Source organism: Brienomyrus brachyistius, chromosome 20, assembly GCF_023856365.1.
Source record: "Brienomyrus brachyistius isolate T26 chromosome 20, BBRACH_0.4, whole genome shotgun sequence".
NCBI classification, from domain to species: Eukaryota; Metazoa; Chordata; class Actinopteri; order Osteoglossiformes; family Mormyridae; genus Brienomyrus; species Brienomyrus brachyistius.
The window spans coordinates 8740424-8764119 of record NC_064552.1 but is presented as its reverse complement, the minus strand read 5'-3'; the positions used below and the strand labels follow the sequence as shown (position 1 = coordinate 8764119).

Below are 23696 nucleotides of genomic sequence, written 5' to 3'. Positions count from 1 at the left end.
CCTGCCTGCCTGCCTGTCTGTCTATCTGCCTGCCTACTTGCCTGTCTGTCTGTCTGCTTGCCTGCCTGCCTGTCAGTTCCTCTGTCTAATCTGCCATCTTCTGACATGTTAACAGTGCATTTCCATGCGAACGCTTTACTTTAGTCTCCTGTCAGACTTTCTCCACAGAGGACCACCCAAACAGGAGCTCCCCCTGCACTCATCCCAGCTCCAATCCCCCCGTCCTCTCTCACAGGATGTAATTCGCTTCATTTTCATGCAGCTTCAGCCAAGTATTCATTCTCGTTACTAAGAACGATGAAACATAAAGATCATTCTTTGTACCTCACTGGTGAAATGGGCATTCTCCCCAGAGATTAAAAACCACAGTTTTTAGGGAGAGTGAACATTGAACACTGAATGTTCTTTCTGTTTTTTTTCGCTGAGATGTTTTAGTAATTCAGCCTCGGAAATGTTATTTTTCTGGATTGTTAAGCATTTTGAAGTCAAGATTCGATCACTATAGCAGTTTGAGCTCTGTATGGCGGATATTCTTTTAATTCTTCTATCCATTCATGCAGTTTTTATATACGGAATAAACAAGCTGCAATTTGTCCAGGGGGAGTTTTTTTTCCGCTCTGGCCAGTTCTTTGTGTGAAATCCTTTGAGTTTAGCATTATTTCCGCTGCAGTTTGTGAAGCGAATTGTCATAAAGCTCCTGTGTTCCCCTGTGTCGTACAATGAAAGACGTTTTCTAAGAAACATGCGACTCATAACCAGCCAGTATTAGGAACGTAGCCAAACACGTCTAATAAAGCTTTGACTGGCATCCCAGTCCAGTGTGCCCCCCCAGCCTTGTGCCCGGTGCCCCCCGGGACAGGCTCCAGGCTTTCTGCAGCCCTGACCAGGATAAGCGGTTAGAAGATGGATAAAATGGATGGATAAAATTTTGACAACTGAATCAGCGGTGTTATTGTTGTTAACAGAACACCTAACACCCATCCATTGCTGGAATTCCGCTATTAGCTTAGCTTTCACTGCTCCATGTGCCTTGAATGCTCTCACTGATGCACTTTGCTGATTTGAACAGTTCCTACTGTTTTGCTTTACTCGAAAGATACTGCGTGCCTCTTGCCCCAGTACTATTCACACCCGTACCTGGGCATCGTCGTGCCTCTGACAGCCATATGTTTGTGATCTGCTCCTTGCGTCACTTGTGTGTCGCTTGCGGAGTAAAGTATTGATTTCCCGCGCTTAACTTCACTGTGCACTGTGGCGTCTTCCAGTCCTGGACCTGCGATCCCTGGAGCTCCCGAACGCGCTGGACGCGGTGCAGCACAAGCTGTCAGAGACGGAGCGTAAGCGCAGACATGCCGGCAAGGAGAACTACAACATCGAGGTGCTGCTGGCCGTCGACGACTCCGTGGTGCGCTTCCACGGGAAGGAGCACGTCCAGAATTACGTCCTGACGCTCATGAACATCGTAAGCATGTCGTCCTCACACCGGCATACTCTACTGTGACATGGTCGGCCCGTCCAAACAGCCATAACTGAAAGGACTGTGCTCAGCTCTGTGAGGGTGTGTGCCGTGCGGGTGTGTAGTGTTTGCACTTCCTGTCTGCAGTGTGAAGGCTTTGAAATTTACTAGCGGGATTGCTTTTGGATATGGTAGTGGGGCTGGGTATCTGTAAAGCACCCGTCCTTCTCTGTGATCTATTTAATGATGTGTACGCACTGGCGGGAAGTATGTTGTGAAACACCCGTCTCAGACATTTTACAGCATGTAAAAAAAAAAAAAGTCATTTATTTGACCTTTCCTCGATGTCTAATCCATGCTGGCTTGTGAGAGGGGCTTCTGTCCCACTGCAGCAGGGGTCTTGCGGTGTTGACATCACTCGGTTGTATTTGAGGCAAGAAACTCTGTTAATTAGGACTGTGGGCCTTACGGCCGCATTAAACTCCTATAAAGCGACTGCTTCACTGTGGTGGAGAAAGCTGGTTTTGAAGCACCCCGGATCTGCCGGCCTCATTGGATGCGACAGCATGATATCTGTATATGTGTAGTCAAATGTCACCATTGGTTTGTTCGGTTGAGTGCTTGTGCTTGATTACAATGGAGGTAAACAGAGATGAAGCTACAGAATCTGCTCTCCTTGTGTTCCAGACATTGCATGGCTGCTGTTCCTCCTCCACTCTGCTTCTGTTTCTGTAATTGTTTATGGATTAAAAAAAGCCGTAGTCTATTCTGTGTGGGTCCTACCAGCTCCTGCCACATTAATCTAATTTAATTTAATAATGTAGACAATCCTTCTAGTCAGATTTTCACATGACGCCGGTGTCACTCTGTAACTGGTACAATTTGGCCCCTGTAGAGTAGGCTGATTAGCAGCAGTGGGCTGGTTGCTTGGTAGAGCTGGTGGGGGGCACATATGGGGGGGGGGGGGGTGTTATTAGACCATGTGCGTCAGGGTCATGTAAAGTCGTGCCACTTATGGAGGAATAATCATTCTGACAGGGAGGAAATCAGTGTCGCGAGGGTCAGCGCTGAATCTGTACGCCCGATTCATTGACGGGAGCCGTTAGCAATGGTACACAGGACAGGAGTCTTTGGCGTTTGAATCATAAGGGTGTGAAAAATGTCACACCTCTACATCGTACAGTTGGAGTTTGTTCCCCTCAAGGGGTGTGGTTTAAAAAAAAAAAATATGAATATTACGGAGCATTTTAACTCGCCTGCTATGCTGACCTGGGAAAATCACCCCCCCACACACACCCTGACTGGGGAAGGCTGTACCACCTAATGAAAGCCTCGGGGAGGGATCGATTACCCTGCGTCCTGCCGCGACCAGGCCGCGGGGGCTGTGCCGGGCGCTTCGACACAATGGCCGTGTTTGTTCCGCGCCTAAGCCAGCACACAGCTCTTGCGTTCTCTCTACGCCGCTCCCGGCCACTGGGGCTCTCCGACTGCTGCGCTCTGGGTCCCGTCTCCTCAACACGCAGCTTGAACATGTCAGGAAATACATGGACGGTATATATCGTCGGGAGTGGCTAAGTTGTTTCCCATAATTCCTTTGTACAGGTGTACTTCCTGAAATCTGACTGTGAACAATGTATAGCTAACCAATCAGATTGTCTGCAATGAGCATGCCCTTAAGAAAGGTCTGGCTATTCTTTAGAAAGACTGAAGCTATTTTCAACCCCCTTTATATTGGAGGTGCATTATTAGTAGTTTAAAGAAAACTAGCGTCACGCAGACAGCTGGGCAGTGATTGAATGACCTTCAGGTATGTTCTCTTAATGTCGGAGATATTTCCAAGCGTTAAGAAACAGAAAAATCAGTGTGGAGAAAACCTTCTCAGACGCTCGAACTTGCAGCTGCTGGAGGTGGATGGATGAGGTTGAAGCAGCCCCTTTCAAAGTTCATGTGGCCCTGACATCCTTCATAACCGCGGCCTCTGGCGTGTGATTGTGGTCAAATACGGGGCTTTCAGAATTCGACGCTCAGGAAGACGGTGAGAAATTCTACACAGAATGTGACGATGCAAAGTTCCTTCGAATAACTATTCATTTCTTAATAATAATAGGATAATTTGTCTTTATTTCTGGAATTTATTGTTCAACGGTAAACATTAGCTGAGCATTGTGAACCTTTGGAAGGTATGCCTCGGGGTAGGAGTATTTGAAGTAGCATAGCTTTTTCCTTCTTCATTGCATCTGCATCGAATTTGTAAATTTTAAGTTATATACAGACACTCCTCTACTTACAAACTTTCAGACATACGAACGAAGAGGACTGTAAGTCCAAATTGTGTTCCTTGGGATCCCATTTCCTGTCTGCAACATTTTTTTTTCTGTGCACCAATTCCGCCCAGTACGAGTTCTGGCCGCTACTCCCGCCGCGCAGCAGCGTAGCGTGCGTACTCCCAGCATCCTAGTTCTTTGTACTTACGTATACCCTTAAAATGATATTGAATAACGACTTACAAACATTTTATGTTACAGACGGCCTTTCGGAACGTATCTCATTCGTAAGTACAGTAGCGTCTGTATTGTAAATTTTGTAAATCTAGGAATACCGCTCCCTTATTATTGTAGCTACAACTTTATTCTTTTTTTATTTTTCTCGCTAAAAAAAAGTTTAAAAAACTTTACTTGCTACTTACTTGACTTTAAAAATTTTGCACAATATGAAAAGCCGGTTCACGATGCATTTAACTGTATGGGTATGACTATGCATGTGACGAATAAAGAATCTTAATACGCTTGATCTTGATCTGCTTCATAAATCTGAAGAAATGTCTGGATGTACTGACAAGTTGGAGCTAAACAGAAACTCTGGGAGTGTCTATTTCTGCCAAATTGTCAAAGATTTGAGAAATTAACATTCTAATCATTTGCTCCCTCCAAAGATAAATCACCCTCTCTGATTTTCAGTAATGAAGTGAAAGCTAATGGAACATTCCTTTGTTAAATAAAAATACACCAGTCACATGGTCTGATAATCAATGAGACGTGTGTCATTTTAGTCTGCCTTGCCATTATTGTACTCTGATGACATTGTATTAGGTCAAAACAATTTTTGTGTTCTGGAAATTGTCTCAGTTTGTATCCTTGGCGGCAGAAGGTCTTTTGACATTTAATGGAAAAGTTCTCTGATACTTGACGGTCTTACCTAGAGAAGTGCACTGTGCAGCTACTTAGCTGCGTGTGGATAAAGGTTGGATGTCGGCAAGTCTTAGGCGGTTGTTGGGCAGGCAAATTCTGTTCAGGCCCGTGATGTCATACCGTTTGAAGTGATGCCATGATTAAGACGGGCAGTCTAATCATTGACAGTTATTAATGACCACAGTGAGGTCACCACTGTGTGATTTCATCAGATTGTAGAGGAAGTGAGTTCAAGCACCTAAAGGAGGTGGGACCAACCAATCAAATGTCTTGGTCCTGCCTCCTCTAGTTGGTTGGATCCACCTCTTCTACAATCTAATAGGTTATCCCTCTCAACCAATCAGTTTTAATTCTACCCTCAGAACATTTTTGTTCTCAAACCCAGCTCAAGTGACATCACCACCCACTGCAGGTTGCTTTTTCCACATTATCACCTCGTACAACATATAATAAAAACAAAACAGACAGTTAATTGATTAATGTGAATATAACAATGGATAGAGAAATATCACATCATCCTCTTGTCTTCTGTTAAGTCTGGACAGTTGCCAGTCAGTCAGAGATGCTCGAAATATGTGTTTATTCAGCCATTGAAGGCAGGGTTGATCTGCGTGTCACGTTTTAAAAGAGTTCATTTAGAGCGTATCAGGTGTCAGATCTGCGAAATTTTATTCATTTGCTTTGTGGTCTCACCACGGCCAAAGATGAATAGCTGTAATGTATCTGTTTGTCGCTGTATTTTCTGATCTGTTTGCTCTCATATCTGTTCTCTCCTTTTCATGTCTGGCAGCCTGGTTAGATAATGAATGTGCTGGAAAGAAATGAAAAAAGCCTCTTTTTTTTTTTCCCTCTCGCTCTTTCCAGCACATTCATTATCCCCACATGGACTCGTGGAACCACGCTGGAATGTGCAAATTTTTATTTTGTTTTTTTCCGCTGTGAAATTCATGACCGTACGGCTTCATCGCTGTCCGCGGTTCATCCAGACACATGCCTGACAGTCACACTAAAGCCTCCCATGGATCCCACGTCTGTAACACAAACTAATTACATATAATGTAATAGATTTAAAAATAAAAAAAAAAGTACTGCTTTTTGGCAGTGGCGTGTGCAGCAAGCTAAAATTAGCATAGCGGACTTTGAGGTATATTTGGCGCGCACACAAACGGGCCTGATTTTCGAGTGTGCCGGTCCGAAGGCCCCATCGGCTGTATCTGACACTGCCCCCCTGTCCCTCCCAGGCCTCCCTGCTCTGCAGCATCGCCGCTCACTTCCCATAAGGGCACCGTGCTGAATGGCACCTTTGTTAGCCAGTGTTTTTAGATTTAAACAATCCTGAAATGTATTTCTTTTAGCCGGAGAGCTTGTTTATTACAATGTCCCCTTTGTGGTCGTCGTGTCAGTCAGTGCCTGCATTATGTAGCGAATCGGCAGGTGGCAGGGAGCCGTTTCCCTGTTTGGAGGCGGGCCTTGTAGAAATCTAGCCAATAGTGTCGAAGAGTGTGTGACATCATTAACAGCTGTTTCTCATCCAATGCCTGACCCTGAGCCTGAACTTTTTTTTATCTAGATATCCTATTAAATGTATTGAATGTTGGCACCAGCCGTGCTTTGCGCGGACACACCCCGCCACGCACATTTTTGGTAAGGGTAGGGTCTTATTTAGCAGATGCATTTATCCAAAGTGACATAGAATTGAAAGCATTGTCAGTCTCCGGAGCGGGTGCAGGTTCAGGGCCTCGCTCAGAGACCCAAAGGTGAAACCGCTCTGCCAACTCGACCTCGGAGACCTTCATAACCCGCTGAGCTACGTACCGCTCACTGCCAACCACTCGCAGGCACCTGATTGGTGTGATGGAGTGTGGGGGCTGTGGACAGCTATGGAGTGACTGGTTTATTTGCTATGCCTGTCCCGTGCCAGCTGGAGTCGTCAGAGGTAGCTGCAGATGTCCCCCTAAGGGCTGGTGCTGTTCGTCGGTCCCAGCATGTTCATTACACTGATGCTGTACGTGTGATGCCGGCTACTGCAGCTGTCACCATGGCAACCCCTCCCACGGCTTTGGAGGGTGCTCCTGGTCGTTCCCGTCCTCAGCGTCCCCTTCCATGCCGTAACTTTGTCTTCAGAAGAATAACAGACCCTGAAACACGTCGTACCATGATTGGAATCATGGGTAGTTCAATCCGTCGAGAACTCTGTACCTATTGTACTGCTTGATTACTCATTGTACTGCTTGATTATTTTACCCTTAGACATCCTGAATGCTAAAATCACTTTCTTTGGACTGCAACGCAATAGTGTTCGGTAATGGAGCGATTAGAATTTTATATTTGGATGAACAGAATCAAAGCTGCACTCTGACTGAAATGCCCTGTTCATGTACGAAAGGAACATGCTGAATTCAGACAGCTGACTACATTCCATGTTGCTTTTGCAGGTCGATGAAATTTACCATGACGAATCCTTGGGAACGAACATCAACATCGTTCTTGTCCGCATGATAATGGTTGGCTATCGACAGGTAAGTTCACCTGTTGTTTATATTTATGTTGTACTATAATACAAAAGTGCAGGTAGCTATGTGACTTGGGGCACCTCATTCCGCCCCTCCAGGGTTGAGTGTTCCATTCCCACTCCCAGATCTGCCCGTGTGTTGAGTTTGCATGGTTTCTGCTCATGTTGCCACTGGGTTCTCTGGTTTTCTTCCACAATTCATAAACATTCGGTCATCCGTATTGGTGTCTCTAAATCGCCTGTAGTGTGTGAGTGTTTTCCCTGAGATGGACAGGCCTCCAGTCCAGGCTGTCCCCTGCTTCTTGCCCTCTGCCTCCTGGGATGAGCTTCAGACTCCCCTTGACCCTGTACCGGTCAAGCGGTTTAGCCGATGGGTGGAGATCAGCGTTTCCCAGTCCGATTCCTCAGGGACCCACAGTCAGTCCATGTTTTTGCTCCCCTCCGAGCTCCCTGCCAAACATTCCACATTTTTGCTGGGGCTGGAAGGAAGCAAAAACATAGTGAATCCCCGAGGACTGAACCGGGAAACACTGGTGTAGATATCAAACACTGGTCTCACTTCTCCCAGAGATGAGCCTTTTGGTTTGTCGATCAGTCCTCTTTCTCTTATGTGCCGTAAGTCTTGTGTCTTTATTTGCAAAAAAAAAAGAAAAACAACAAGAAAGGCTGAACGGAAGGATCAAACCCACATGCTTTTCGGCAAGCGACCGTGTCGTTTGTCTGTCTCAAAAGTGGTTCATCTGCCATTTTGCTTTAGCCATTAAATATCTCTGGCACCGATCTAGCTATGCAGCTTGTTGGCTAAACCAGAGGCTTATGTCTTCGCAAGTGGGCATGAGCATGTGAAACACATCCGTGCAAGAAGGCTGCGACTGCTCTCCACATCCCCTTATGCTTTTGCCCAAGTTTGGATCAGGGAACAGAGTCAGCCAGTGTCCATGGAGCTGAGGTTGAGGTTGGGGTTGGAGTTGAGGGTCTTTACTGAAGGCTGCAGTGGTGACATCACTGTGCCAGTCTTGGGATTTGACCCCACTTTCCAATCGTGGATACAGGCTCCTAACCAGTGGAGCTGAGCGCTGCCCTTCATCTCCACTTCGGCCACCATAGAGACATTTAAAGTGCTTCACATTCAAATCCCACCTTTAAGGTTGTGGGGTTATAAAATGCCCTCGGTAACACTGTACTTAAAGCCTTGTTTTTAGCTATCTATATATATATTCATAATGCATTATAATGCATTCATAAAGCATTCTAATTCTAAATATTTATAAAAAGGTATAACACATTATAGCCCTGTTTATTATGCATTATGATGCATAAAAGTATCTATAGTGAATTATAGATGAGACCTTCATAAAGCATTCATGATGCATAATATGCATGGCTATAATATGTTATGCCTTTTGATAAATTTCCGCGACCCAATAGGATGAGCGGTTTGGAAAATGGATGGATGGATGGATGGATGGATAAATTTATCTGCATTAGTGTTTGTTAGGAATGTGTGTATAAATTACTAAAAACATGGCCTTAAGTAAAATGTTACCATGTTATTAATATCATAAGATATAGTCAGATACTGCCAGTATAAGCATACAGAGAATGGACTTTGCAGGGCAGGATCTGTGTCATTTGGTTTCAGTCGCCATCTTCAGTCACCATAAAACAATCTCTCTCAACCGCCACAGCTCCCCTTCCCGCCCACGTCTCAGAGACCCCCCTCCCCCCTACATTTTTCCCAGTATCGTGCTAGAACTCAGAGGTTTTTTTTACCTCTTCGCCTCTCGCACTTTGCTGTGTAGAATTTATTCTGACACCTGTGATAGTGTGAACGCAAACACACTGCCATGGCGTCCCGGCCCGCACCCCCCAGGCCTGGCCGCCGTCTGCCGCGTTCGGCTCATGGTCGCCGCCCGCTCAGCTCTTCCTTTGCAGTCCTGTATTGATTTCTCCGCTGGGCCAAGGACTTCCTTTGAAGTCATGTGACCGCCGCCTGTGGTTATTATTGTCAGGTGGGTTGTCTGATAATGGTTTACATGCTAAGTCTAAGTGTGTTGAGGAGATGACTGACCTTCACTGAGATGTCAATGAGTAAATCAGACCGTCAGACTTCTTGTAACCTGCACAATGGGGCTGTGACTAACTCTCCAGCAGATCATGGAGCAGCCACCCAGCATAGTGTGGGGGACAAGAGAGCGATGTCAGGCAAAGAAAGACTGCCGAATCCTTGGAAAGCATGCGCAGAGGGTCAGGAGATTAAGTAAAACATCAGTTTGATTTAGGAGAGACCAAATCCCAGGGCAGTCAGCAGCTTTGTGGTTGTTAAACTGCACTGTGGAAAAATCCAATATTTAAGATTGTGTTGGAAGAAAACGGGGAATAATCTACTATGTCAATAGGACATGTCGCACTGAACAGAAGCGTATTATTTCTGAGTGCATTGTGTGTAATAACAGGATCTGGAATGAAGTGCAGCCCTAGGTGTCCGTCTTTCCGCTACTTTTGGGTCTGTCAGATAGCACATAAATGTACTGTAGCCTTTTCTGGGGAAACATCCACACTGTTTACAGTCTCATTACATTTGATAGTCTGCCACTTATTTTGGAGTTTCCCAGAAAACTGCACAGCGGCTGGGGTGAATGGATGCTGATGCAGTTTTGTGTGCTTTCTGTCAAACTGTGCCGGAGAGTGGAGAGTATAGTACTGCTTCGCAGAGGAACAGCAGAGCATAGAATAGTACGGGAATTGTTTTTTGACAAAATCCAGCTATTCGGTCATGTGTCTGATATTGACACACTTTGAGAGGGAAGTGCAACAACAGCAATATCAAGCATCATTTTCTTAGACTGCCTAAAACGTTTGTACAGTGCTGTGCATGGATGTGTGGGTGTGTGTGAGAGAGTGCGAGACAGACAGGACAGAAAGAAAGAAAGAAAGAAAGAAAGAAAGAAAGAAAGAAAGAAAGAAAGAAAAAAGAAGGAAAGAGCACAGCCTGAGCGCAGTGTGTGTCACTCTCCGCAGTCCATCAGCCTGATCGAGCGTGGAAACCCATCACGCAGCCTGGAGCAAGTGTGTCGTTGGGCCAACACACAGCAGCGGCGTGACCCCAGTCACGCCGAGCACCACGACCACGCCATCTTCCTGACCAGGCAAGATTTTGGTCCCGCAGGTATGCAAGGTACTGTACTTTCCCCTCGATCGAGACCTGTGCAGAGTGAGTGCTACGCGATACCTGCTCCCTGTTCACACGGGCTGCCTGCCTCGTTCAGGTAAGGGCCCAGGAAATTCTGAGAGGCTGTGACTCTGTGACTTCATTCTCCAGTTGGTTTTTTCCAGCACCTTGCCAGTGGGACGTTGGTGCCAACCAGTACAAAACTGAACTCTGTTTGCTTTATTTATTAAAGGAGAGGTTTTGGCATGTAGCGGAAAAACGAAAAGCTTTACTGATCCTAACATTCACATCCAGTCACATGGACACTGTCCCTTTAATCAAAGTGTCTCCAGCATTCAGTCTGTTTTTCTTCTATGTGTAGTGTTTTTTTTTAACAAATTAAAATCATACATCATTTATTTACAGTTTCCTGCCATCATATTTGGTGTGAAATTCTTGTAAGATGTTGAGTTAGTTCCTGGCTCATTCCAAGTGCTGCTCTGGAAATTCTTCTGTCCCTGCAAGATTAAAGGCTGTGCTGGATTTTTCCATAATAAAATCCAACATATTGTCTTATTCCATCATGCACACACAAAAATAACATTCCATGGTAACAAATAACAGAGATATATTTGCAAAACAAAATTGATTTTGACATTGTGTCATTGCAATATTTGCTGAATTGCGATTTTCAGTTAGGACACGTTTGTACTATTTAATGACATTTAACACGTGTGAAATTTGTCTGATCCAAGTGTATTCTTGTGTAACTTTGTATTCAGAATGGTTCTGTAATCTGTGAAAGATTCACATTATACATAATTTGGAATTCTAGAATTGGCAGAAAGAAACAGCAGAATAACAGAATCGAAACGCTATCGGTAAAGAATTCCCGTTGCAAACATTACGCGTTGCGCAAAGCTCTTTGATCTCCTCAGAACCCCCTTCTCCTTTTCTTAAAGGTAAACGAGAGACAGGCAAGTTGTTTTTTGTCACACCTGAGTGTTTCCATGGTTTCAGGGATATTTTGGTCATAACAGCCGAGTCTCTATGGCCCTTTTAGCCTGCTGCTCTGATAGAGCGATCTTCAAGACAGGAGGGTAAACATTGCACTCTCCTGTGCCTGAAAAGGCGGCAGGTCCAAAGCCCGAAGTTAGAGCGAGAAAACAATCCGGTGAATGCGGTTAGCCTGTCAAAAGCATTGTCACCGTGGCAGCGGATCGTAAAGTAAGATTAACTGCCAGTAAGGCGTGTGCAAGATCTTCATGCCTGTGCGATTCTCAAAGCAGAAAGTCTTATAGTAAATACATCTTTAGCCTATGATATCACCCTTAAGGACATTACAGAGGTCAACCTTTTATCATGGGCTATTAGGTCACGGAATAGCTTTCCTGTCAGGCTTGCATCTGTATTTGCAGCTGTGTATCACACTGGGAATTATGTGTGATTTTTTTTTCCACGCGTAAATCAGAAGTGGCTTCCTGTCAGGAGCACAATTATTTCAGATCCCGTTCTATGCTGTGCACCAATCATGGGGGGGGGGGGGCATTTTTCCATATGCTTTTAATCACTGGGTCATAACGATGCCTTAATTGGGCCCTTTAAACACAAACTGGAGCCGCTGGAAGCTGAGGCTTGTGTTATGCTATTGATCTTTTCCTGGATGCAGCTAATTTTATTGAGTCCCTGTCACCCCCCCCCCCTTTTATTAACACACCAGCGCGTCTCTGTTTGGTGCTTTTTCACCTGCATGCCAAAGGTCTTCAGAGCAACCAGGACATTTTGTGGCCGACACACAGTCCCTGCACACATCTTGATCGAGCGCGGTACTGCTGTCTTTGTTCCGCTTCGCTTCGTGCATTTCCTGCGGCTGTAGCACGTTCTCCGGTCCTGCGCTGCCTCTAACAGACGCTGCTTCTGTGCCTCACATCTCCTTCATCCTGAAAGAGACAAGAAGCTCAGAAAAGTTCACATGCCGACAGATATGATCACGATCAAAGAAGCCTATGCCATCGTTTATTATAGATCAAATATTAGGGGAAAAAATGTCATATTTAAAAAGATTGTTTCTTAGTCTTGCCAAAGTTTACTTGTTTCTGACTAGTCAACCTTGAAGTTCAGTACACATCCATGATTTTGAATACTGCCTGTGAATTTTCAGCATTACTAAAAAGCTTTTTGTTCTGAATCCTGGTATTTGAACAGTTCTGTTGGCATTTGCAGCCGTGTTAAGCTTTGCTGCAACCCGAGTCAGTCGGAGCTGGATCTCCCAGTTCACCAGTATCATCTTCTGCTCGTTACCCAGGTTACGCACCAGTAACAGGAATGTGCCATCCCCTGCGGAGCTGTACCTTGAACCATGAAGATGGTTTTTCCTCTGCGTTTGTGGTCGCTCACGAGACTGGCCACGTGTAAGTTTTCCCACGTTCGTCTTACGTCAACCGCTCCTAAACAGTCGCCATGGTGCAATAACATTGCTGCCTTTTTCACTATATTGTAAGTCATTAATCGCCTGAGCTCAGTGCTCCTTCTGGAATTAACAAAATGAAGATTTCTCAGAACATGCGACCCAGGGCACCGTCTCATAAATCTTGTGCGTCATGCCTTTAATAAATGCCTGCAGTATGTACTGAGTTAACCAGACCAAATGACTTTCATCCTGAAATATTACATTTTGCTGCCGTTTCAGCAGATCTACATTAATGGCATGTTAAAATGTCTTCTGTAATCTTATCCAATAATGATGGAGATTTTGGGGGATGGATTAGCTTGTACCTCATTTTTAAGTATAAAGCACACTGTAACTGTGGCAGGAAAGCTCTCGTGTTTCCCGTCCTGCGTGTTACGATATAAAGCAGTGTGGTTTTCAGAGGGCACTCAGTAAAATCACCTCGTTCCACTCTCTGATCCCAGTGTCCCGTAGACCTATTCACCATATTTAGAACCCAAAATGTTAAAGAGAGACTGTAGGGTGGAATTAAGGGGGTAAACTAAAAAACTGACACCAGCATCTGACACCAGACAAAGACACATCTGTGCTGCACAGAACACACACGCAAAGAGAAATGATTAGATATTGATTATTGATGTCTGGTGCCATGGATATCATTGTAACCATAGCAATGATGCCAGGTCACACCTATCACTGGTTTGTCATCAGATTAGTTTATATTGCTGGCTGAATAGCTCTGCCTGCAGGGAATGCCCTCTCTTGATACCTCAGGATTGAGTTAGAGAGGCCTGGCCCCCATTCTCTCATACTTAGCATGTTTTCCATGCGTAGACGTGGTTTGGGATAGACATTAACCTTTAGCCCAAAGCCGTAATATTCCGTTTTCCATGGTTGTTTTCATTCACGATCTTGCGGATTTCTTGCAGAAAAATAAAACACAAATACGCGAACATTGTCGCAAACATTCATTCCGCGGTCTGCGGAGTTATCCGAAAGGCCTAATTGTTCCTTCATGAGTGATGCTGCTTAAAAGTCATCCAAGCTTCTCGCAGTCTTTGCCGTTTATTCTTATTGATGTGAGGTTTTTTTTTTTTGTCATTGCTTTCGGTGTCCTGCGGACAGAGTGATTTACAGGCCATTTTACATGTTTTCGGGGTTATCGTAGCAGAATTATTTGCGAATGTGCACAGAGAGCTGCGTGACTGTATCTCAGTCCGCGTGTGTGTAATCAGATTTCCAGAATCTGTAAATGTGTACTGAGCTTTGCAAATGTGTACCGCGCTCTGTACAGGTGTATTCAGAACACATGTGCGTAATCAGATTTGTAAACCTCTAAAAGAATCTCTAAATGTGCGATGAGATTTGCAAATGTACTGAAATTTTTATGCGTGTAGACAAATCTGCAAATGCGTGCATACTGTAGATCTGTGAATGCATAGACAAATTTGTAAATGCATACATAGGTATTAATGGCTAAAATTTTGCTTCAAGAGCTGGAAATACAGACTTCAGGTACGACTAAGGCGGACCTTTCAATTGGCCGTCTTTTTACACATGATTTTTGCTACACTTCTTCCATGGCAGATGCGCAAATGTGTGTGGAGATCTGTCCGTATCGATGAGGTTTTGAGGGTTTAGGGCTTACTGTAGTACTGTGCCACTTGCAAGCTTTTGAGGGCCTAAGTGTGAAACACTGTCCGGGTATAAACAACAGAAACAGAATACCTCTCGACACGGAATGCTGTATGTATTAGTGTAGGTATATCGTAGTACTGACAGACATTTTTAACATGTACATCTGTACTGTGTTGAAGCGGAATAAAAATGTTTAAAAAGTTGGGGTCATGTTTAAAAGGTTTTAAACGCGTATTTTTGTGCTGTCAAAATGGAGGTATTTTTACTGTGTCTAGAAGGTAAAAAAACACCGTGTGGAGACGTCTGTGTCGAGACCTATTCTTTCTCGCGTTTTTACCCTGATGCGTTCCACACTTAAGCCCTCAATTACTTGCCATTGGGACAGCCCTAAGCCCTGAGCCCTCAAAACCTCCGCACGCAGACAAATATCCACCTGTGTTTGCAGATCTGCCACGGCAGAAGTGTTGCAAAAATCGCATGTAAAAAGACGGCCAATTGAGAGGTCCGTCTGAATTGTAACCGATGACTTGTCTGTATTTAAAGCTCTTGGAGCAAAATACTACGAATGTACACATATCGATATACTTCCAAATCTCATTATATAATTCACAGGTTTACGAATCTGATTAGAAACACGGACTGAGATGCAGTCACACAACTCTGCACGCACATTTGCGAATAATTTTGCCGCAATAATAGTCCCATAGACTTTCCTGAGTGCCAGTAACTGATGTGCCACGTTAACAGGTTAGGCATGGAACACGACGGCCAAGGTAACCGCTGTGCGGACGAGACCAGCATGGGAAGTATCATGGCTCCGCTGGTGCAGGCAGCTTTCCATCGTTACCACTGGTCCCGCTGCAGCAAACAGGAACTCAACAGATACATCCAGTATGTGCAACCATCTGCATTTGACCTCAAGCTTATATTGAATGAGGTGCCTTCCTGTGTTACTGTTTACGGGAAGCAGACTTAAAACACCACATTCTGCCTTCTCAGATTTGATTTGTCGACTATGCGGTACAACTGGAGTAGTGAAGATCGGGTCTGAACTCAGTTGGCTTGTGTTGAACCCCCTTTGGTGGAATGATACTAAGAATACCGCAAGCCATGTGTGTTCGAACCCGATCTTCATTATTTTCTGTCCTACTATACAACAAGATGTTTTACTGTCAAGATAAGACCTATTTTTGAAAGTATTCAGCAGTATTAGTACCATCTTAGCTGATAATGGTGGAGTACCATCTCGACATACCAAGCAGAGGCTGTTGGCTTGTTTTTGTCTGGATGAAAGCCACTGAAGGTGTAGTCAATTACACCCATGAAGATATGTCCAGTGTGTTTGTGTTGGGGGAGGAGCCACGTGAATCTCGCCCCATGCGTGTTTGCTTTGCACCCAGCTCGTACGACTGCCTGCTGGACGATCCCTTCGAGCACAGATGGCCCAAACTCCCAGAACTGCCTGGGATCAACTACTCCATGGACGAGCAGTGCCGCTTCGACTTCGGCGTCGGCTACAAGATGTGCACAGCTGTAGGTGCAGTTCCTCAGCCCCTGCTGAAGCAGCCGCCCCCTTTTCTGGCTCCATCCTGTCTCACATGCTCTCCCTTGTTCCCGTGGGCACCGAGGCAGAGGTTCCGCTGCTGTTGGCGATGTGCCGGTGATTTGGCTGAGGGCCGGTTCTCCATCCGCCTCGGGGCTCCCATATAGCAAAATAAGTTAAGACGGCTGTCATAAGAGATTCCTCCAGCTCGTGAATGAGGTGCCAGGCTAATTTTAGACATTTACTGCATTATTTTTTCCTTGTGCTACCCAATTATACAGCTGAAAATGTTTATTGGAGCAATTCGGAGGAAACATCTTCCAGACCGATTCATCTTGGCTCTTGAGCTCATATGATATTGAAATCATTGGAAGCGTTCAATCAAGGACTGGTGATGATCCTCAGGTCCCCGCGGTGAAGAGCTTGGACTCCCTGTTCTCTGGTGACTTGTAACTCTCCCCCCCCCCCCCCCAGTTTCGGACGTACGACCCCTGCAAGCAGCTGTGGTGCAGCCACCCCGACAACCAGTATTTCTGCAAAACCAAGAAGGGCCCCCCAGTGGATGGTACAGAATGTGCGCCTGGCAAGGTTGTTACTGTGGCTTTTATCCCTAAATTAGTCAGCGTGATACAGACAACAGGCACGGACTCATAAGCCCCAAAATATACTGCTAATGAAAACACAGAGAACCACATTTTAAATCTTTATATATGAACTTTTTACATATATACTCCATCAGCCGTATATGGGCGTGACTTCAGGGGAGTAGTAGGGGCATGGATGCAGAATGTAGAAAATTATACATTTTATTGGGTGGGGGGCCATAGTGACATTTCATCAGGGGGTCCGGACTGTCTAGCTACGCCCTTGCTTAACTTTAATATTCTACTAAATGAGGCTGACAGAAAAGCAGGCTGTAAAATGTATTATGGGATTGAATGCATAAAGGGGGCTGCACAGTGGTGCAGTGGTGGTGCAGTGGTGGTGCAGTGGTCGCCTCACATTTCTGGACCTGCTTTTGATTCCCTGTCCCGATTCCATGTGTCTCCCCACAGTCCCCAAACATGCTAAGGGCTACCTTGCACCCATGTGTAGAAGGACAGAGCAGCAGATGCCGTAATTAATGCCGCAGTGTTTCCACAGTGCACTGTCTGCGCCACACTGAAGGATGACACTGTGCAGTAACCTCGTCTCCCCTTCCTCCCCGGCCCCTGCAGTGGTGCTTCAAGGGCCACTGCATCTGGAAATCGGCTCACCAGCCTTACGGCCACGATGGGAACTGGGGTTCCTGGAGTAAATTTGGCTCCTGCTCGCGGACCTGTGGCGGCGGAGTGCGCTCCCGGAGCCGGCAGTGCGACAACCCCCCGTAAGAGCCGCCGGAGACCGCTCGGGTGGGGAGGGGGCCCCCTGGAGGAAAATGACAGAAGCTACATGTACCCAGAAGCTCACATGAGAAATGTTCACACTTGTATAAACCACGGGTTCTCTAACTCCAGTCCTGGAGAGCTACTATCCAGCAGGTTTTCTATCCTGCCTGGCTTCTGATGAGCCACACCTGTTCCTGGTATTTGCCTGAGAGCATGTGTGGCTCATCAGAAGCCAGGATGGATGGAAAACCTACTGGACGGTATCTCTCCAGGACCGGAGTTGGAGGCCCATGATATAAACTCATATCCTCCACTGTGCTACTTTATTCTGGCTTCCTGAAATCATTTGACTCACATCCCTCCAGAAGGCATCTAAGAGGTCTTTGGTATGTAGAAGGTCTGTAGGTTTGTAGGACATCTGAGACGCTTTGGTTTTAAATTGACAGTAATAAAAAAAAAACAAAAACAAACATGTTTGTTGGTGTGAATGAGCTGGTTTAGAAGAGGATTTATTTTGGACCATTGAAATTCATACTGGCTGACTCTTGATCTGCTGCCTGCTATATAAAGAACATGTCTCCTGTTCCCAGAAGACAAAGAAAATCATTGCTGTTACATAGATACAACAAAACAGTTTCTGAAAAAAAAATTTTCACATGAAAAACTGATTTCAGCTCAGTTATTCCTGTAAAATTCAACTGCTTTTGTAAAATGCTTAGAATGATAGAAAACATTGATTGACTCAAGCTATTCACATATTTGCTTTACCCAATATCTGTACAGCTGAATATGTTCTCAAAGCAATTCAAGTTTATATTCCTTGTCCTAAAAACAGCAGGCTCTAAAAGCAGTAGGTTAGAGTCACGATTAAGGTGAACCTGATTTCAGGGGGGAATTCTAGTGCATATAACAGTAGAAATGTAGTGTGAAGATGGAAATTCATGTAGTGCAAACAAGTAAACATGGTGCAAACAGGCAAACTCACACATAGTGCAAACAAGTAAGCATGGTGCAAACTGCTCCCTGTTCTTAACCACCATGTTACCTGATTTAGCAGATATACAATTAATCTCGTTTGTCATAGATGGGCTCAAATGTGCTTCAAATGAGAAAGGCTTGTGTGAGATCTTAAAAGGGTTATTTTACTATTGAAATGTAAAAATGAGGACATAGTTTCTTTTGGGCTGAGTGTTGAATTAGCGGGGTATTCTGTTCTCATCTCTGCCTCGTTTTTTATGGCCAAAGTGTTTTAATGGGCTTGTATGTTGGATCGGTGCATTGTAGACCAGCCTATGGCGGAAGAGATTGTCCTGGATCTGCATTTGATTATCAGATGTGCAGCGTGGAGGACTGTCCTGGGCCCTACGAGGATTTCCGCGCTCAGCAGTGCGTCCAGCGGAGCAACAAATACCACCAGAATATGAAGCACACCTGGCTTCCATACGAGCACCCCGATGGTGAGCGATGGTGCCGCTTATCACACGTGGACACTGGTTTCCTTCAGGACAGGAAATGGGGAGAGCTTGTTTTTTCATATGGCATGTGGGGAACAGCGTTCCTGGAGAGTGAGGTAATCACACAAGGGGGTGTGGGGGCGGCTTTTCAGCCTTGTGGTGAGATAACGGGGCTCCGGGGGTGGGCCCGGGGGGCTCCCCTGTGTCCGTGACCTTTTAATCTCCCCGCCCTTCAGAGGCCCACAAGTGTGAGCTCAGTTGCCGCTCCAAGGAGACGGGAGAGGTGGTCTTCATGAACCAGGTGATGCATGACGGCACGCGCTGCAGCTACGCAGACCCCTTCAGCATCTGCGCCCGTGGGGAGTGTCTGGTGAGGTGCAGCCCGTCAGCCGTTCCCTTTCCCTTCCCTCCCCGGCCTTAAGCAGGCACTAGCGGTTTGGCAAAAATAATTGCCAAAATGACAAGAGATGACGTTAACCAAACGCTTTCACTGTGTTTAATTAATTAATGGCAGACACGTGTTTACCATTTGTAAGGTGCCTTAGGGAGTAGTATGACTGTAGCACACTAATACAGTATTTCCCAGTCCAGTCCTCAGGTACCTACAGCCGGTCCATGTTTTAGCTCCCTCTGAGTTCCCTGCCAGCAGTCCACATTTTTGCTCCCTCCAAGTTCCCTGCCAGACAATCCACATTTTTGCTCCCCCCCGAGTTCCCTGCCAGACAGTCCACATTTTTGCTCCCTCCAAGTTCCCTGCCAGACAATCCACATTTTTGCTCCCTCTGAGTTCCCTGCCAGGCAGTTCACATTTTTGCTCCCTCTGAGTTCCCTGCCAGGCAGTTCACATTTTTGCTCCCTCCGAATTCCCTGCCAGACAGTCCACATTTTTGCTCCCTTCGAGTTCCCTGCCAGACAGTCCACATTTTTGCTCCCTATATATATTCTTAACCACCGTATTACCTGATTTGACAGATATTTTATAATTAATCTCATGTTTCATAGATGGGCTCAGATGCGAAGGGTTGTGTGAGATCTTAAAAGGGTTTTTTTACTATTGAAATGTAAGAGTGAGGAAACACACACACACACACTTGTACATGGGCATTCATTAGACGGTCAGCCTTGCCACACTTATGCCTTATTAACTCCTGTCTGTAGTGTACTATTGCCTCACTTGTATGTCACTTTAGACAAGAAAATCTGCTAAAATAAGCAAATACTCTATACACGTTATTTACGATGACTATAACTGTGGCATAAAAATAGTAGCTTTTACATCCCTTACAGGAGTATTACAGGAATATAGTACATTATATGGCAACACTACTACAAAAAAGCAGTTCCTCAGTAATTTGATTTAGAGATTGATTGAGCTCCCACAAAAAGGAACATTCTCATTAATTATAATGTGATGATTCCTATGCGTTGAGAGAGCACTTAGGTCTTATACCCATTGTGATTATGAGTGCAGAGATCATCCTTTGCTTTGATTAGTACTGGCCTTTGAGGAGAGTTTGAATGGAGTGCGGCATCTCCTCTCTGTCTCCCCAGCATGTGGGCTGTGACAAGGAGTTCGGCTCGTACAAGCAGGAGGACAAGTGCGGCGTGTGCGGCGGCGACAACTCGCACTGCCGCACCGTCAAACTGACGCTCGCCAAGACACCAAAGAAAGCAGGTAGGGAGCCCATCCCCCCCCCCCCGGCCATCCCCTCGCTGCCGCTTTCTCCGCTCGGAATGCCAGCTTCTGTTTCCCAGCCAGATATCTGTCTGAGCTGCCGATCTCTGAGCGGGAAGAGAGGCTGCCTGCAGACCCGCTCGTAAGCGGCCATGTCCCCCCCCCCCCCCGTGTGAAGCCCGCACTGTGAAACGCGTCGTCACGCTGCGAGGGGGGCCGCTGGACAGCTCGCTGATCCCTGCCGTCTTGTCGCCCTTAGGGATGTTGAAAATGTTTGATATTCCGGCTGGAGCCAGACACATTGTCATAGAGGAAAATGAAACGTCTCCTCACATCATAGGTGGGTACTGTGTAACGTTAGGAGTAATGGCCCATGTTGATAGTAATCGGGGCCAAGGCACTTCCACCGTACATGTGCTAGTTATCAGGATCCCAGGATCTGTTTTCCTGCAATATTTCTCTCCCCCCTACAATATATTCTGCGGTTCTTTGAACGTGCTAGAAACTTCCATTGTGTTAGAATGGGGAGACCTGACTGCGGCTTTGCTGGCAGCTGAAAACATCATTATACTGTGTGGCAAGACAATAACACAAAGGCTAGTTATACAGATGCAGCATGATTAAATAGTTAATTGTGTGGACATCGTCAATGAAAAGATAGAAACATTTCTACCCAGTAAAGACAATATTTGTGTCAAATTTAATTTAGCCTATATCCGCACAGATTTCTTGTATACACACAGGGTTTATTTAATTTATGCTGTGATTAGTATTTGTTACAGCAGATGTGACAAAAAAAAGGAACAGAATGTGTTTGAGAGAGGACCCAGGAGTGTGGGGGCCAAGCTGTCCCTCTCACTGCCCGTACAATAACTCTCTGTGCAGCTGTGATAGAGAGGACATTGGGCCCTGAGCCAAACTGTCTTTTGAGAATGCCTGTATGAAAGCTACCAATTCAAAGGAAGATGAGATGGCCTCCAGAAATGTAATGCGGATAAAATATGCATATGACACAGCAATAGGAAGACAGGACAAGACAGTGGATTTTTAGTGAAATTAAATGCCTCTGATTTACTGATAGAATTTACTATACAATGAAAATGGTTTTCAAACTACTTCTTAGCCCCTTGCGGCTACTACCTACTCAGTCAAGTGTACAATGGGGCTTTTCAAAATGCGGTTGTGAGAACAATGATAAAATATAATGGAATGTTTTATTTTTGCATCATTTCAATAATGTATGGCCTATTACGTGAAAAGGAATAATTAAACAATTTTGACTTGATTTCGTTAACGGCGAAAATTTTAAAAGTTTGCCTGTAGAAGGATCACAAACTATAAATTGCGTAAGTTCACAAAATAAGAAATAAAGATATAGAAATATACAGTATATAATGTATACGTTTATAATAGGCAAAGGGGAAAAGTTATAAGTTTTCTAAATATTTCAGAAAATATTTAAAGTGTAGGTTGCAATTATAACAAATTTTTGGCGTTAATGACCCTAATGACCTGGATGTAGAGGCTTCTTGTGGCTTAAATATGGCAGTTTTGCCTGAGATAGATAAAAGATGTTTGTGTGTGTTTTTCTGAACAGCTGTGAAAAATCAGGTCACCGGTCACTTCATACTCAATGAGAAAAGCGGGGAGGCCAAGTCCAAAACCTTCATCGAAAACGGCTTGGAATGGGAGTATGGCATCGGGAGCGACAAGGAAAGTCTGAAGACTGCCGGGCCTCTCCACGAAGGGATTGTTGTGCTGGTGAGAGCATGTGTTTTCCGTCAGAGCTGGGAGCGAGCCGCGCTTCTGTTTTGTTATTTGATTGCATGTGCACGCGATGAAGTCCATTCAGGCTTGAGGGCCCTCGGAACAGCTAGAATACTGAGATTCTATCACTCTTTCCAGGTCGTTCCTCAAGAGGATGACTCCAAGATCAGCCTTACGTACAAATACATTATTCACGAGGACCTTCTGCCGGTCATCACCAATAACAACGTCCTCCTGGCCGAGCTGGACACCTATGAGTGGGCCTTGAAAAGTTGGTCGCAGTGCTCCAAACCCTGTGGGGGAGGTGGGCTATGTACCATACTCATGAATGTCTGATTGATTGCCACTTACCGAGCGAGGCTTTTCGAGAGCGTGGGCCGTCGCGACTACTTTGGCGCACTCTACTTCCCCCCCGGGTGCGTTCTAGCTTTACAGTGTGAAATTTTCCAGGCATACAGTACACGAAATATGGCTGTAGGAGGAAGAGCGACAGCCGACTTGTACATCGCAACTTCTGTGAGACGGGCAAGAAGCCGAAGCCGATCCGAAAGAGGTGCAACGTCAATGAATGCAGCCTGCCCATGTGAGTCTGCGAGCTACGCCGGTCGCTTGGAGACGATTGTGGGGATATTTCTAAGGCACACAATCACTGGTCAGCCTTGGAACCGTATTACAATAAGGCCATTTGAATATAATGAGATTCTTAGAATAATAACAGCAAAGAATCAAGGACAAAAATCTGCAACAGCCAGCATTAAAGATGCTGTAAAGCACCTGGTATCCAGCTATTTTCATCAGCAATACAAACCCAAAGTCTGAAAAAAATAGGGGGGGGGAGAGGAGGCATATATTGATCCTGCAGTCCGGTTTCAGTTGTATTTTGGTCCGGAGCAGAATCAGCCGATTGGTGACCACTGCTATAAACCATTATCCTTAAATTAGAGTTTATAAATGTGAGGTTATAATTACAGCTAATAATCGTTAGGGTCTTTCTTTAATGATTGTATAATATATTAAATGGATTTTATAGTTTCCTATTCATTAAATGAGGGTTAATGCAGGAAAGTATGCATTTTTAAATGCACGGCTGTGGAGGCAGGGAACCACCCAGAGATCTGAAGACTACAATCGCGCATTGATTTACTACTGCAATTCGCATGGCCTGCATTATGTGTGCGGTCATAGAAAATTAATCAACTCACTTTCAGATACGAGAATTCCACACTGCCGTGATACAAGTTTATAATAAATTCCACTTTGTTATGACTACTGGCGAAAAAGCAGCTCTTCATTGCAAGCGATGGGGTTTACGAGTTAATGGGTCAGCAAAAACATCTTAATTGCCTCCTTGTTTAATTAAAATTTAAACAGAGATATGAAAAAATGTATTAAAGGGGCTGGCTGTAGCAAGACCCTTCTCTACTCCCACTAGCACCGAGATGCCAGACATAGTTTACACTGACAGTCCTGTCATAAGTCGCTATTCCAGGAAGAGA

The 23696-nt window shown here is 45.2% G+C and overlaps 2 protein-coding genes across 3 annotated transcripts in view; one reads left to right on the top strand and one right to left on the bottom strand.

The window, feature by feature from the left end:
• The window catches only part of LOC125716013 (inorganic pyrophosphatase-like), a 156173-nt gene that overhangs the window by 115175 nt on the left and 17302 nt on the right, over positions 1–23696 (bottom strand). The gene's annotated exons all lie outside the window — the stretch shown is intronic.
• Positions 1–23696, top strand: part of LOC125716009 (A disintegrin and metalloproteinase with thrombospondin motifs 14) — a 51583-nt gene that overhangs the window by 22153 nt on the left and 5734 nt on the right. The window contains exons 4-18 of one of the 2 annotated variants that reach the window (XM_048988216.1): positions 1266–1462; positions 7080–7163; positions 10178–10325; positions 12613–12718; positions 15142–15285; positions 15795–15927; positions 16412–16525; positions 17155–17303; positions 18589–18761; positions 18995–19128; positions 20310–20433; positions 20693–20773; positions 22031–22194; positions 22339–22504; positions 22651–22783. In XM_048988216.1, the coding sequence (XP_048844173.1) occupies positions 1266–1462; positions 7080–7163; positions 10178–10325; positions 12613–12718; positions 15142–15285; positions 15795–15927; positions 16412–16525; positions 17155–17303; positions 18589–18761; positions 18995–19128; positions 20310–20433; positions 20693–20773; positions 22031–22194; positions 22339–22504; positions 22651–22783 (2050 nt within the window). Of the gene's footprint in view, positions 1–1265; positions 1463–7079; positions 7164–10177; positions 10335–12612; positions 12719–15141; positions 15286–15794; positions 15928–16411; positions 16526–17154; positions 17304–18588; positions 18762–18994; positions 19129–20309; positions 20434–20692; positions 20774–22030; positions 22195–22338; positions 22505–22650; positions 22784–23696 lie in introns of both variants that reach the window. The other variant, XM_048988215.1, reaches the window with a different exon arrangement.